The following is a 15,712-nucleotide window of genomic DNA, read 5'->3' on the forward strand; positions in this document are numbered from 1 at the left end:
TATCTGAAAATATATCTGCCTTTTCCTAATGTGCAACGTGCCACAGCCTCTGTACTTGTACAGGCTGCTCTCTCATTCTTTCTGGCTTGGGTGTAGTTCTTCAGTTGGAGGTGTTTTAAATTCAGTCAAATATGACCCTAAGCAATTTTTCTCGTTTTAAATAAAGTCAAATTTAAATAAAGTCAAATTTATTTATGAAGCACATTTAAAAGCAACCCACGTTGACCAAAGTGCTGTACAGACTAGAGCAGGTAGCTAAAGTCACAAAAAGAAACAGACATACACAGGAATGCACACAGCACACATGTACAAATAATCAGCTCAAAGACATAAAACAAAGATCAGCCACATCAGGGAGGGGGCAGATCTGATAGGGAGGGGGATACTGTTCCACAGTCTAGCGGCCGCAACAGCAAAGGCACCGTCACCCCTGAGCTTGCGTTTAGATCGCGGGACAGCCAGAAGCCCCAAGTCAGCCGACCTGAGGGACCCGGAGGTAGAGTAAGGGGTAAGGAGGTCTGTGATATAGGGGGGAGCAAGCCTGTTTAGGGCTTTATAGACAAACAGGAGAACCTTAATATCAACTCTGAACCATACTGGTATCCAGTGGGGAGAGGCCAGAATGGGGGTAATATGGCCCCTCTTCCAGGTACCTGTCAGGAGCCTGGCTGGGGCGTACTGGACCATTTGCAGGCGGGACAGGGACGACTGACTGGTCCCAGTATACAGGGAGTTGCAGTAGTCCAGGCGAAAGGATATAAAGCGTGGATGACTTTCTCCAGATCTTTGAATGAGAGGAATGGTTTTATTTTGGAAATGGTACGAAGCTGGAAGAAACTGGCTTTTACTACTGAATTGATTTGCTTGTCAAACTTAAAGGCAGAATCAAATAAAACCTTCAGTGGCTCCAACCTGACATTCTAATGTAACCGTAGCATTGAGTGCCATGCTGGAGCGATCCCAGAACTGTTGGAACTGGTTGTAACCCATTCACTGAGTAGCTCAGATCAGGCAACCAGTGCCATAAGAATGAATAAGAACATTTTGTAACAAGTTTCAAATCCTTTTCAAAACTTTATCAGATTTAAGCTTGAATAGAGAAATCAACACTGAATAAATATTGTGGGGTTAGTATTCCCATAGCGGGAATGTGAATAGAAGTTGTGTGTTATAGTGAGAGAGTTTCCTCCCATGTGAAGGCACTGATTATTTTGGCGTAATTGGCTCTGTATAGCTTAGAATGTCTGGCAGGAGCTCGTTTTCATTTCCTTCTCGTCTTCAGTCATTCATACTCAGACTGCAGTAAGTATGCTCTGGTCAACGTAGAGCTGCCATTCAGTATGGAAACAACCTCTAGTTTTGGGTGCAATGTCATAGAATCTAAGTTAGAATGCATTGACATCCTTATCCACCTGCTTGCCCCGCCACTTATTTTTGTCCACTTAAATCAGCACATTATTTCCAGGATGTGGATGATGATGATGACATCATTTAATGCCTTCCCTAGTTGCCATTGGATGTTGCATGACCCGTGTCTCTGGACCATAACTCATCCATCATTTACTGATATTTAGGATAATCTCCCTTTAAAGGTCTGCCACATTTGAAAACCCCTTCACCCAAACTAATGATTCACAATCAGAAAATTGCTAACATGTAACATGCTGAGGGAGTTTGTCGGAATTATTTGAACTAAATGCTCTTCTGACATTTTTCTCTCGGGTTTGTGTGACCATTATTAACTCTTTGTTTTAGGCTTACATTTTTGTCAGGATGTTGCTGAAGTTTAATTTACTTATCTGGTCCAGGCTTCATGGAAGGAAGCAGAGAGTGATGGTGGAAGCTTGTTTCTCGGACTGGAGGCCTGTGACTTTTGGTGTGCCTCAGTATCGGTACTGGGCCCATTGTTGTTTGTGGTTTATATCAACGATTTGGATGAGAATGCACGCGGTAGGATTAGTAAGTTTGGCGTAGAAAGCGAAGATACAGTGCATTCAGAAAGTATTCGGACACCTTCACTTTTTCCACATTTTGTTAAGTTACAGCATTCTAAAATTGATTAAATTATTTTATTTTATCATCAATTTACTCACAATACCCCATAATAAAGTGAAAACAGGCGTTTAGAAATGTTTGCAAAGTAATTAATAAGAAATAACTGAAATATCACGTTTACATAAGTATTCAGACCCTTTACTCAGTACTTTTTGAGGCACCTTTGTCAGCGATTACAGACTCAAGTCTTCTTGGGTATGACGCTTGGCACATTCAAGCTTGGCACACCTGTATTTGGGTAATTTCTCCCATTCTCTGCAGATCCTCTCAAGCTCTGTCAGGTTGGATGGGGAGGGTCGATGCACAGCTATTTTCATTCCCTCCAAAGATGTTCGATCGGGTTCAAGTCCGGGCTCTGGCTGGACCACTCAAGGACAATCACAGACTTGTCACGAAGCCACTCCTGCGCTGTGTGCTTAGGGTCGTTGTCCTGTTGGAAGATGAACCTCCGCCCCAGTCTGAGATCCAGAATGCTCTGGAGCAGGTTTTCATCAAGGATTCTGTACTTTTCTCCGTTCATCTTTCCCTCCATCCTGACTAGTCTCCCAGTTCCTGCCACTGAAAAACATCCCCACCACCACCATGCTTCACCGTGATGAGCGGTGCCTGGTTTCCTCCAGACGTGATGCTAGGCATTCAGGCCAAAGAGTTCAATTTTGGTTTCATCAGACCAGAGAATCTTGTTTCTTTTTTTAAAAATTTCTTTTTTTTAATTTATTTTTATTAGAAGTACAGTAAATTACAGTAATACACATCACATATATCTTATTACATTTGTTGTACCACTTCATTTTTCGAGCTTTAAAAAAGGTAGAAATAAAAGAAGTAAGGAAAGTGAGCAAGAATCGTGAAGGTGCAGGAAAGTGTTGGGAAAAGAAAGCCCCTTAGGGAAGAAGCTAGAGAAGGAAGTAAAGAAAGGAAATAGACCCTAGAAAGAAAAGAAAAAAAAAGGAGAAACAATCGCTCTATTATAACACAAATCTCCGCAAAAAAGGATATACCAACCATGTTTTTTAGTTTTAGTTTTTTTTTACCCCCCGTTACCAGATTCTGGTACCATTTATTTTTTAAATTACTATTGCACCTTATGCTTGTAATAGTTCCATAAATGCAGACCACGTCTTTTGGAAGTGGTCTGCTTTGCCTGCTAGGAGGAGTCTCATCTCTTCCAGGTGTAATGTTTCGAAAATGTTTGAAATCCACATTTTTATTGTTGGTATTGGAGCGTTTTTCCAGAATTTGAGTATAAGCTTTTTTCCCATTATTAGCCCGTAATTAAGTAAGTTCTTTTGAAACACGAGAATCTTGTTTCTCATGGCCTGAGAGTCCTTTAGGTGCTTTTGGCAAACTCCAAGCGTGCTGTCATGTGTCTTTTACTGAGGAGTGGCTTCTGTCTGGCCACTCTATCATAAAGGCCTGATTGGTGGAGTGCTGCAGATATAGTTGCCCTACTGGAAGGTTCTCCACAGAGGAACTCTGGAGCTCATCGGGTTCTTGGTCACCTCCCTGACCAAGGCCCTTCTCCCCCGATTGCTCAGTTTGGCCGGGCGGCCAGCTCTATGAAGGGTCCTGGTGGTTCCAAAGTTCCTCCATTTAAGAATGATGGAGGCCACTGTACTCTTCGGGACCCGCAATGCTGCAGAAATTGTTTTATACCCTTCCTCAGATCTGTGTCTCAACACAATCCTGTCTTGGAGGTCTACGGACAATTCCTTCATCTTCATGGCTCGGTTTGTGCTCTGACATGCACTTGCAACTGTTAGACCTTATATAGACAGGTGTGTGTCTTTCCAATTCATGTCCAATCAATTTAATTTACCACTGGTGGACTCCAATCAAGTTGTAGAAACATCTCAAAGATAATCAATGGAAACAGGATGAACCTGAGCTCAATTTTGAGTGTCATAGCAAAGGGTCTGAATACTTATGTAAATGTGATATTTCAGTTATTTATTTTTAATTACATTGCAAAAATTTCTAAACACCTGTTTTTGCTTCTTCATTCTGGGGTATTGTGTGTAGATTTATGGTTTTAAAAAAAAGATTTTAATCCATTTTAAAATAAGGCTATAACGTAACAAAATGTGGAAAAAGTGAAGGGGTCTGAATATTTTCTGAATGCACTGAATCAAAGATTGCAGCAGGATCTTAATCAGTTGGGCATTTAGATTATTTTGGTCAATTTTGGTCACCCTGCTGTAGGAAAGATGTTGTTAAGCTGGAAAGAGTGTAGAGCAGAATTATGAGTATGTTGCCAGGTCTTGAGAGCCTGAGCTCTAGGGAATGGTTGAGCAGGCTGGAAGTTTATTCCTTAGAGTGCTTAGAGGATGACGACTGATCAAAGAGAGAAATATATAAAATCATGACGAGAATTGATAGGGTGAATGCACGGAGTTGTCTACCGAGGGTGTTGGGTATGTTGAATTAGCTGCCAGAGGAGGTAGTTGAGGCAGATACTATAACAACATTTAAAAAAAATTTGGACAGAAGCTATTTTTTTTTCTTCTCATTTCATACTCTTGATTTACTCCATTGAATTGTACTACTTGCTTGCAGACCCAGAGCCTAAAGTGAATCATGAACTACTATTAATCTCTGCGTTTGTAGACATTTACCATTTGTAGCAAACTTGCCACTGAGGGAGTGTGAGAGGCATGTGTGATTTTGGCCCTTGTGTTTCAGTGCCAAAGGACCTGCTGGTAGACATGCTGGAGAATGATGATCTGGAGAGGCAGGAGCTGACATTCCTGAATGACCTGCTGAGCCCCAATCCCAGTGCAGCCGGCGACTTCAGCCACGAGTGGCAGAGTACGTTTGAGAGCTCGGGGCTCAGTCCCAGGACGACGATGGAAGGTGCTGACGTCAAAGCAGCTGGAGCTCCAGCGGGTTTCCTGCCATCCCAGCTCTTCGATCTCAGCCACAACACAGCAGGAGCTTTCATTGGTGAGTCAGAAGCTTATTCAGTCTAATGTGGACAGTTGGACACTCTTTTCCAGGGTGGAAATTTCAAAGACTAAGGGCATGGGTTTAAGGTGAGGGAGAACAAAATTTAAAGGAAAACGTGCTACCAGGGCTGATATGATAGAGGAATATGAGGCTTTTAAATAGGTGCGTGGATATTCAGCTGATGGTGGGATATGAATGACGGGCAGGGTGAGATTAGATGTTTAGAATCATGTTCGGCATGGGATTTTTGAGCTGAAGGGCCTGTTCATGTTCTTTCCTGTATGCTTGCCTGTCACTTCTACACTTGCATGTTTTCAGCAATTGCACTGCTCTGCAAGTGTCAATGTATTACCCGACCATGGCAGATTAAGCAGTTTTAGAAGCACAAACTCACGGGCAGCAGAGATCTCACTGAGTGAGTGTTGTGTAGCTGCAGTGTATTTTATGAGAGGGTTTGCAAAGTGGTCCACATAAATGTAATTTATGTATAATTGATGTTATCTTGAGTCCATGTGCCTGTGCTGCTGTAAGCAAGATTGTAATTGTACTTGTGCCTCATCATACTTGTGCATATGACAATCAACCCGACGTGACAACTTGCCTTCAAGTGATTATACTGACACCCTGTCGCAACCTTTTGGCAACAAGTGCCTTTGCCTAATTGGCTGATCAATTCCTTTTCCTCCATCTAGGTCCCTGTGAGCAAGTCTCATAAACAAGACTGGCCTGTCAGTGCTCATTGTGCATCCTTGTTTCCCAAGGGTTTCAGTTGACCGAGTATGGTGACTGAATACAGGGAGTAGCAGGTGTACAACATTAGTAAACCAGTTGAGCTGCTAAACTATTATTTGTCAGGCTTATTTATTTCTTGCTCCAACAAACTAGTCAGATCAGCAACTCCCCACAGAACTATTTGAACATGTGTCTACTAGGTTGTTAGCCCAGAAACATGACCAGTCATTGCTGCTGAAGTAAATACGCAATCTACAACTGTGATCACTGCACACTGAGTCCTGTTCGATGAGTTACTCGCCACATTGTGCCCCTTCATTGATCTGACCTTGACTTGAGGCTGCAGTGGGAGGCAAACAGGGAAATTGTTCCCCCCTGCCCACCCACCTACACAACAATCATTCAGCGCATTACACAAACGTGTGTCTGTCCATATGGGTGTATACTATGCATGTGGTTGACGAGGCCTTCCTTCCTAAAGTGTTCAAAGTTTAATTCTTTTGTTCTCCCCGGGCTGGGAACTGAATATTCAAGGGTATACGTCCTATCGAAAAGACAGGCAGGTGGGCAGAGGGGATGGGGTAGCTCTGTTGGTGAGCAATGAAATTTAGTCCCTTGAGTGGGGTGACATAGAATCAGGAGATGTAGAGTCAGTATCGATAGAACTGAGGAATTGTAAGGGTAAAAAGACCCCAATGGAAGTTATCTACAGGCCCTCAAACAGTAGCCTGGATATAGGGTGCAAATTGAATCAAGAGTTAAAATTGGCATGTCATAAAGGTAATGCTACGGTTATTATGGGAGATTTCAACATGCATGTAGACTGGGTAAATCAGGTTGGTGCTGGACCCCAAGAAAGGGAGTTTGTGGAGTGCCTCCGTGATGGATTCTTAGAGCAGCTTGTACTGGAGCCTACCAGGGAGAAGGCAATTCTGGATTTAGTGTTGTGTAATGAACCGGATTTGATAAGGGAACTTGAGGTTAAGGAGCCATTAGGAGGTAGTGACCATGATATGATAAGTTTTAATCTACAATTTGAGAGGGAGAAGGGTGAATTGGAGGTGTCAGTATTACAGTTGAATAAAGGGGACTATGGGCCATGAGGGAGGAGCTGGCCAAAGTTGACTGGAAAGATACCCTGGCAGGGATGACAGTGGAACAACAATGGCAGGTATTTCTGGGAATAATACAGAAGGTGCAGGATCAGTTCATTCCAAAGAGGAAGAAAGATTCCAAGGGGAGTGCAAGGGGCCACTGTGGCTGACAAGGGAAGTCAGGGACAGTATAAAAATAAAAAAGAAGTACAACATAGCAAAGATGAACGGGAAGCCAGAGGATGGGTAATGTTTAAAGAGCAACCGAAGATAACTAAAAAGGCAATACGGGGAGAAAAGATGAGTTATGAAGATAAGATAGCCAAGAATATAAAGGAGGATAGTAAAAGCTTTAGGTATGTGAAGAGGAAAAAATTAGTTAAGACCAAAGTTGGACCCTTGAAGACTGAAAAGGGTGAATTTATTATGGGGAACAAGGAAATGGCAGATGAGTTGAACAGGTACTTTGGATCCGTCTTCACTAAGGAGGACACAAACAATCTTCCTGATGTACTAGTGGCCAGAGGATCTGGGGTGACAGAGGAACTGAAGGAAATCCACATTAGGCAGGAAATGGTGTTGGATAGACTGATGGGACTGAAGGCTGATAAATCCCCAGGGCCTGATGGCGGGACTGTCATATGGTGAGAGAATGGAGCGGCTGGGCTTGTATACTCTAGAATTTTGAGGGATGAGAGGGGATCTTATTGAAACGTATAAGATTATTAAGGACACGCTAGAGGCAGGAAACATGTTCCCGATGTTGGGGGGTGTCCAGAACAAGGGGCCACAGTTTAAGAATAAGGGGTAAGCCATTTAGAACGGAGATGAGGAAACACTTTTTCACACAGAGAGTTGTGAGAGTGGAATTCCTGCCTCAGAGGGCGGTGGAGGTCAGTTCTCTGGATACTTTCAAGGGAGAGCTAGATAGGGCTGTTAAAGATAGCGGAGTCAGGTGATATGGGGAGAAGGCAGGAACGGGGTACTGATTGTGGATGATCAGCCAATCTGCCATGATCATATTGTCTATTGTCCTACATAAGGTATACTTCTGAAAGAGAAAGAGCACCCAACAGGAATACCCTGCTCAAATGGCCTTTCTGTCCAAATTGGCAGGTTATCAGATTATGGAGCACGTCATAATCTGAGCCACATTTTGTTTTTACCCAACAATTAATATCTGTACTGATATCTCCAGTTGGGTTTGATAACAATCAAAACTAAGGATCTTGGTTAATTTTATTATCTGCTTTCTTAGAGGTACTGGGATGAATTTCTGAATCCCTGCAATTCCTTGGTTGTGCCCCAAATCAGGAATTCAGTGCAGCCAAACTTGGGAAGAGAGCTCATTTGGTTGTGAAAGGCAATGTTTTGCAATGTGTTAACTTTGACTTCAGGTTTTGTGACAATCTCCAAAGTGGTCTCTACATCATAATCTTTATCAAGAGAATAGAGGAGGCGTTCAATTTTAATCAGGTAAAGAACTCTTTTTTTTTAAGATGGACAGGAATATCATGTGGGCAACAGTTATATTTCTGTAAAATCGTTACTATCACAGCTTTTTTGCAGTCCTATACAACACACAGAAGCAATGTACTGACTATACCTTTATTTTTTTCTAGGTTGGACTGATCCCCCCAAACTGCAACCAGTACCACATCCACTCCCACAAGAGCCAGAGCCAAAAGTACCAGCGCATCCATTCCAGAACCTACCAAAGGTCCCATCGAAAGGTTAGTATCAGAGACCCAGGGGGAGTGAGGGCAGGGCTGTGATTTAAATGATCAGATAGCCATTTCACTGGGCAAGATTAGCTAGATTTTCCACTTAGCATGGCAGAAAGGAACAGGATTTCAAACAAAAGAGTTCTACAAAAAAGACACAAAATGCTGGGGTAACTCAGTGGGTTAGGCAGCATCTCTGGAACAGTTCCTTATGTCACCCATCCAGGTTCTCCAGAAACGTTGCCTGATCTGCTGAGTTCCTCCAGCACTTTGTGTCTTTTCTTGTAAACCAGCATCTGCAGTTCCTTGTACCTAAAAATGGTGAATTTATATTGCAGCTAACTGCCATACAAATATTTGGAATTATTGTTATTGGGAACATTGATAGCCAATTTCTCCAATGAATAGCTCAGCCATGTAGACAAGGTTCCATGTTGTGATCTAGAAACTGCCTATAGACTTAATTAGAAACATACAAAATAGGTGCAGGAGTAGGCCATTCGACCCTTCAAGTTAGCACCGCCATTCATTATGATCATGGCTGATCATCCTAAATCAGTACCCCGTTCCTGCTTTCTCCCAATATCTCTTGATTCTATTAGCCCTAAGCACTCTCTTGAAAACATCCAGTGAATTCGTCTCGACTGCCTTCTGTGGCAGAGAATTCCACAGATTCACAACTCTCTGGGTGAAAAAGTTTTTCATCATCTCAATCCTAAATGGCCTACCCCTTATTCTTAAACTGTGACCTCTGGTTCTGGACCCACCCAACATAGGGAACATTTTTCCTGCATCTACCCTGTCCAATCCATCTAGCCTGTCCAATCCCTATACGTTTCCATAAGATTTCCTCTCATCCTTCTGAATTCCAGGGAATATAAGCCCAGTCGATCCAATCTTTCATCATATGTCAGTCCCGACATCCAGAGAATTAACCTGGTGAACCTACGCTGCACTAGCAAGAATGTCCTTCCTCAAATTAGGAGACCAAAACTGCACACAATACTCCAGGTCTGGTCTCACCAGGGACCTGTACAACTGCAGTAGGACCTCCTTCCTCCTGTACTCAAATCCTCTCGCTATGTAGGCCAATATGTCATTTGCTTCACTACATTGCCTGCTGTACCTGCATGCTTACTTTCAGTGACTGATATACAAGACACCCAGGTCTCGTTGCACCTCCCCTTTTCCTAATTTGACACCATTCAGATAATAATCTGCCTTGTTCTTGCCACCAAAGTGGATAACTTCACATTTATCCACATTATACTGCATCTGCCCGTGCACCTAACCTATCCAAGTCACACTGCAGCCTCGTAGCATCCTCCTCGCAACTCGCACTGCTACCTAGCTTTGTATCATCCGCAACCTATGGAACAAGTACAACAACCAGACCTCCTCTGCTGAGGAAGTCCTAGCTTGGCAGATATGTGTTTGTGTTATGATCAACTAGCTGGAAATACTCCTTACCTTAAGGTTATCACATGGAACTTAGTGTGAGGAGGAGAGAGAGAGGTGGATGAGACCTTATTCTAGAGATGCCTAATGTATATCGGCACACTCAGAAAACAGTAAGAATAACCATAATAATAGGCACCCTTGGTTGGGAGTGAAAGAAAGTAAGAAAAGTTCTCATAAGTGCTGGAATGTGGCCACTTGTGAAAAGCATCAACTAATTCTGCCCTTTGAGCCCATGGCCAGGATTGTTCTGGCAAATTAGAAGCTGTGTTCTGATGTCAATGATCTGTTGTGCTCAGCTCACCACAATGCAGGTTTACCCAGCTGGGAACCTGTACACATTCTGTGGCCGAGGTCTTGTCTTCCACATACTCAGGGTCAGAGCAGCCAGGATTTGAAGCAAGTGGGTGGAGTTTGCTGCGTAGTCTGGGTTTGTAGAGCAGCACATGGGCTGTCCTGTCAGACATTGCATGTGGAACCAGGGGTCCAGCACCTGAATTGGTATTAATAACTAATACTCTTCCTCTTACTGCAGCTGATAAGAACACACCGGACAAGTCAATCTGGTTTAATCTGTTTGCGGATCTGGATCCCCTCTCAAACCCTGATGCCATCGGTCGAACAGATGAAGAGCTGCTTAATGCTTGAGGATGGATTTGGGTGGAAGGGATAAAGGAAGCAGCTAAATTATACAGCACTCGATTGTCTCATTGCTGCAGTTACCTAATTTATATTTACCAAAACACTATGACTGTAAATAAATTAAATTAGAAAATGAGGGGCAGGGATGGATAAATTGAAAGTTAAAAATCTGCTGAACTCCTGCGATATGATGTTAGTGATCCCAATATCTTTTTCGGTTTCACATCTGGCTAATGCTGCTGAAATCCCAGATTGGTCATGGGTGTATAGCTATTTCCCAGGGGTTGATTCACTGGGTACATGACGGGTCCTGGGTTGTGTCAGCACACCTCATGTGCATCATGACCTAAAACAGCTCAAGCCCTTCTGCTGGTTGTGGAGGGATCACTTGCTGAAGATAATGAGATAAATCGCCTACATTCTATCATACTGTATTATTTTACAGTAATATTTTATCAATCATAACACTATCCTCAAAGGGAACCTTAATGGTCTTTTTATAGATGGAATGAGGGAATGTTTGAATGTATAATTACTGTCTATTCTTGAGTTTTGTCTACTTGTCTTTGTCATGTGGACTGATTTAAAAATATGAAGTGAGCAGTTATGTTCTATTCTGCCTGAATGCTTTAGTTTCTCATCGGTAAAGTATTCCTTTTAGTACCAGACAGGAGCAGCCTTTTGCCTGTTCTCCCTGTATCTACGTTATGTAGATTTAACTCCCATCAACTTCCACATTTTTGTTGTTGCCTCGTAAGGTGTGACTCCACAATTGGCCCAAAGCCACGGAGAGGGCAAGATGCACTCCAATTGAATATTGCTTTGAGAGGTGGAAGAGAAACATTATTTTCTGGGTGTTAATAGTATGTTTAACAACTTGAACAAATAAGCCTTAACCATATGCAGTGGGAAAAGTACCAGTCCATATCTAATGCATTCAGCAAGCTGAACAGACAAAATAAAAGCTATTGGATAACAGGGACCAAACTTCAATCCCAACATTTGGAATATGTGCCCTGTAGTAGGGGAACTGGCCTTGGCCTTCAGGTACTCACTGAAACTTTAAGGACCAAGACAGCTAACATAAAGAATGACTGCAAGTATATCCAAGCTGCTTGGTAGTCCTTGGTTTAAAAGCAGGGGTGAATATTGGGAACAGTATCAAATGGACACTAAAAATAACGTATGGGACATAGAACAGTACAGCACAGGAACAGGCTCTTCGGCCCACAACGTCTGTGCTCAACATGATGCCAAGACCAACTCTTACCTGCCTGCACATAATCCATATTGCTTAATTCCTTGCATACCCATGTAACTATTTAAAAATCTCTTAAATACCATTATTATATTTGCCGTCATCACCATCTCCAGCAGCCGTGTTCCAGGCAAATCTCCTTTAAACTTTGGCCTGCACTCCTTAAATCTGTTGCTGGAATAATAAGGAATCAGGCAGTGTTTCAATGGAATAAAATTATTTTATTGTACAAAAAAATAGCACTGTCTCTATCTGAAAAAGAGTTGGTTGTTAAAACCCTTGCTAAATTACAACGATTACACTGACAAATATTGATGTTTCAAGGATTGAACTGAACTCACATGGAGAGTGAACGTGCTTATTATAAAGAGACTGCTTGCTAGGTTGTCAAACTAAGTAAATTATGCACAAAACAAAAACACTTTAAAACTTGAAATTATCAACAATATGGCTGTTGGATTGTGCAGACAAGCAGGTCCTATGTTAAGTTTCAGGCTGGGGCAAATGAGGGGAACTCAAAAATTTGTCAGAAATTTGCCATTGGGAATGGATCAAGATGGATATTTGATTGAAACATTCCTGGTACGATGATCTTGTTCACATCCACCAAACTATTTCTCATCTACAAGTCACAGAACTGCATGGCAATAAAACACAATGGACCCTTACAGCATATGTGTTTGGGTAAACTCCAAAGTGGCACTTGCACGTAAATCACAGTTCAACGTTCAAATAGTGTGGTGCACCTGCTCTGAGGTAGTATGAGAAATCCAGTCATCAAGACCTGGACTAGTAGTTTATTTCAAGAAATAAGACCCATTATTTTTGAATAGACCTCACACCAGCACCCTGATTTCAATATCGTGTCCATTAGTTATTTGTTCTTTTGAGGACATATCAAATATCTCCTTAGCAGATGTAGAGTGGTTACATTTTGCACTCCAAATGGCAGAGCAGCTTGGCTTTGCATATCCATTCTTAGCAATGTCGTTAAGCTGGAGAATTTTCTGCAACCATCTAAACTACTCCAACGATTCGGCCAGCTAATGAAAACATTTAATCAGCTACACTATAAACACTACACGGTTCACTGGATAAATGAAAGAAGGGCTTATACAGTCCTGCATATTGCATTGCCAATATGTTTCATCATGTCCAGATGCAATATTTAAACGTGATGCTGTGCTGCATTGCTCGAGTATCCAGGAATTATTTTCACTGTTAGTTATTCTCCACTTTGTCTAATATGCCACCCTTGGTATAGAATGGGAAGTGGTCATCAGTTCAGCTCCAAGGCATCCCTACTATCCATCACGTGTATCGAGCACCCATTAGTCCTCACCTGTATTCTTGGAAAATAGCAGCAAATGAATGAAGAACCAGTGCCTATAGTTAATGGAAAGGGGTTCGAATTGGCAAGTAAACATTAATGCTATTTTTAATCTATGCTCAAATTGTTAGTAATTCAATGGATGTGCAGAATAAAAAGATAATCTGTCATTACCCTAATCTTCATGCACGTTGGATCAAGTTTGCAAGTTTAATGCCAATTAAAACCCCTATGTTAGAAATTCTCAATATTTGCTCTCAAATGCTGTTTAAATATATTCATATATATATCACACACATGAATCTACTGTTTGCATGGACTATTTAAGTCTGTTTCAATTGGGGAGATCTTATCACAATCAAATGAGTTGTAATTTCATACACGGAATCTCACTAAACTTTCTTAACATTTTTTTAAAGTAGCATTGACCCTCTACACTGGATAATTGTTTGTACTTTGTACTGAATGGACCTCTGGATACTGCCTCTTCTATTAAAAACGTTTCTCAAAATGTGTCTAATGACATTATTGAACTGTTCGGATGTAACTTTGTAACCTCTTAAAAAAAAAAAAAGCAGAGGAGGTCCTAAGTCCCAGAGGGGCAACATTGCCATTTTATCTTAGTTGTCCACAACCAAAAATGGTGAACTTTCAGTCATGCTTTTTTTTAACCATTCAAATTTTTAATTAAAATTAGTAAATAGTAATAATGCCAGCTACTGCCAGGAAACAACATGTTAAAAATGAACATTTTATACAAACATATGTTGTAATATTTGCTGTCCAACTGTAAGCCACTTGTGTCAATGTGAAGAGCAGTGCGGTCCATAACATTGCACTATTTTTCCCCATAGGTCAGGCATGTTTGAAAATGGGTAGAGTGAGTGTCAAAGGGATGACAGATGGCACAATGGGCTAAGTGTTCGGCTGGCAACCGGAAGGTAGCCGGTTCGAATCCCGCTTGGAGTGCATACTGTCGTTGTGTCCTTGGGCAAGACACTTCACCCACCTTTGCCTGTGTGTGAATGTGTGTGAGTGATTGGTGGTGGTCGGAGGGGCCGTAGGCGCAGATTGGCAGCCACGCTTCCGTCAGTCTGCCCCAGGGCAGCTGTGGCTACAGAAGTAGCTTACCACCACCGAGTGTGACTGAGGAGTGAATGAATAATTCGATGTAAAGCGCCTTGAGTATTAGAAAGGCGCTATATAAATCCCATCCATTATTATTATTATTAAAGGCTAGAGATGAAAACATAGAAACATAGAAAATAGGTGCAGGAGTAGGCCATTCGGCCCTTCGAGCCTGCACCGCCATTCAATATGATCATGGCTGATCATCCAACTTAGTATCCTGTATCTGCCTTCTCTCCACACCCCCTGATCCCATTAGCCACAAGGGCCACATCTAACTCCCTCTTAAATATAGCCAATGAACTGGCCTCAACTACCTTCTGTGGCAGAGAATTCCAGAGATTCGCCACTCTGTGTGAAAAATGTCAGATAAGGAGAGAAGACGATGAGTGAAATGTAAAGCCAGAAAGAAGGATGTGGATGGAAGGGGTAAGAGGATGGATAAAAGGGAAATGAAGGACTTGGGGATGGGAGATTGCACAGAGGAAAGGAGCAAGGTGACAAGGGCGGGATAGTTGGAGAAATGGGTGGACACCGTGATAGTGGTGGGGGCGTTACTTAAATTTGGAGAATTCAATGTTCATACCGTTAGATTGGAAGCTTCCCAAGTATAATATGAGGTGCTGTTCCTCCAGCTTGTGTGTGGCCTCACTCTAGCAGCGGAAGAGGCCCAGGACAGAAAGGTCGCTATGAGAATGGGAAGCGATATTTGCACTTCCCTTTTGTCATCCATACAATTTAGCCAAGTCCTAAATGTAAGGTGATGAGAAGATCAGCACTAGCTGGCAATAGTCTCATGGTACAGTACCAGAAAAGTTTAGAGATAAACACAAAGTGCTGAAGTAACTCAGCTGGTCAAGCAGTATCTCTGGATAGAAAGGATGGGTGGGACCTACAGTCTGAAAGTAGTGGGTGGGGCTGGTGAAGAGCTGCAGTTAAGAAACGACCAGGACTAATCAGGGCCGGCCACAAATTTCCTGAGGCAAGTAGTGACTGGTAGGTCCATTGTTTGTTCGGGCAAGTGTGACCTCGAGAACCGTGTAAAACAAAGAGGGCAGAGTAAGAGGGCAGGGAGTGGAAGTAGAAGTTACTTCAAATTACATTGAATTCTCTAATATTAAGTAACTTCTACTTCCACTTTCCTCTCCCCACCCTAGTTGTTTTATCAGTTCCACAGTTGTCCACATTGTTTCCCTCTTGAGATCACACCTTCCTTAGCCAACTGGACATACAAAGCCAGCCAGCCCTGATTTGTATCCATCCCTAATCGGTCCTGGTTTATTCTCGCCTCCAGCTCTGCGCCACTCACAACCTACTTTCAGTCTGAAGAAGGGTCCCAACCCAA

At 42.3% G+C, this 15,712-nt stretch overlaps 1 protein-coding gene across 5 annotated transcripts in view; it reads left to right on the forward strand.

Moving 5' to 3' along the window:
- Positions 1-13,750, forward strand: part of LOC116975316 (islet cell autoantigen 1-like protein) — a 66,904-nt gene extending 53,154 nt beyond the window's left edge. For all 5 annotated transcript variants that reach the window (XM_033024269.1, XM_033024271.1, XM_033024272.1 and 2 more), the window contains 3 exons: positions 4,738-4,998; positions 8,450-8,560; positions 10,545-13,750. In XM_033024269.1, the coding sequence (XP_032880160.1) occupies positions 4,738-4,998; positions 8,450-8,560; positions 10,545-10,657 (485 nt within the window). In that variant the 3' untranslated portion in view covers positions 10,658-13,750. The remainder of the gene's footprint in view (positions 1-4,737; positions 4,999-8,449; positions 8,561-10,544) is intronic.
- The last annotated feature ends 1,962 nt before the right edge of the window (positions 13,751-15,712 follow it).

This window comes from Amblyraja radiata, chromosome 7 (genome assembly GCF_010909765.2).
Source record: "Amblyraja radiata isolate CabotCenter1 chromosome 7, sAmbRad1.1.pri, whole genome shotgun sequence".
NCBI classification, from domain to species: domain Eukaryota; kingdom Metazoa; phylum Chordata; class Chondrichthyes; order Rajiformes; family Rajidae; genus Amblyraja; species Amblyraja radiata.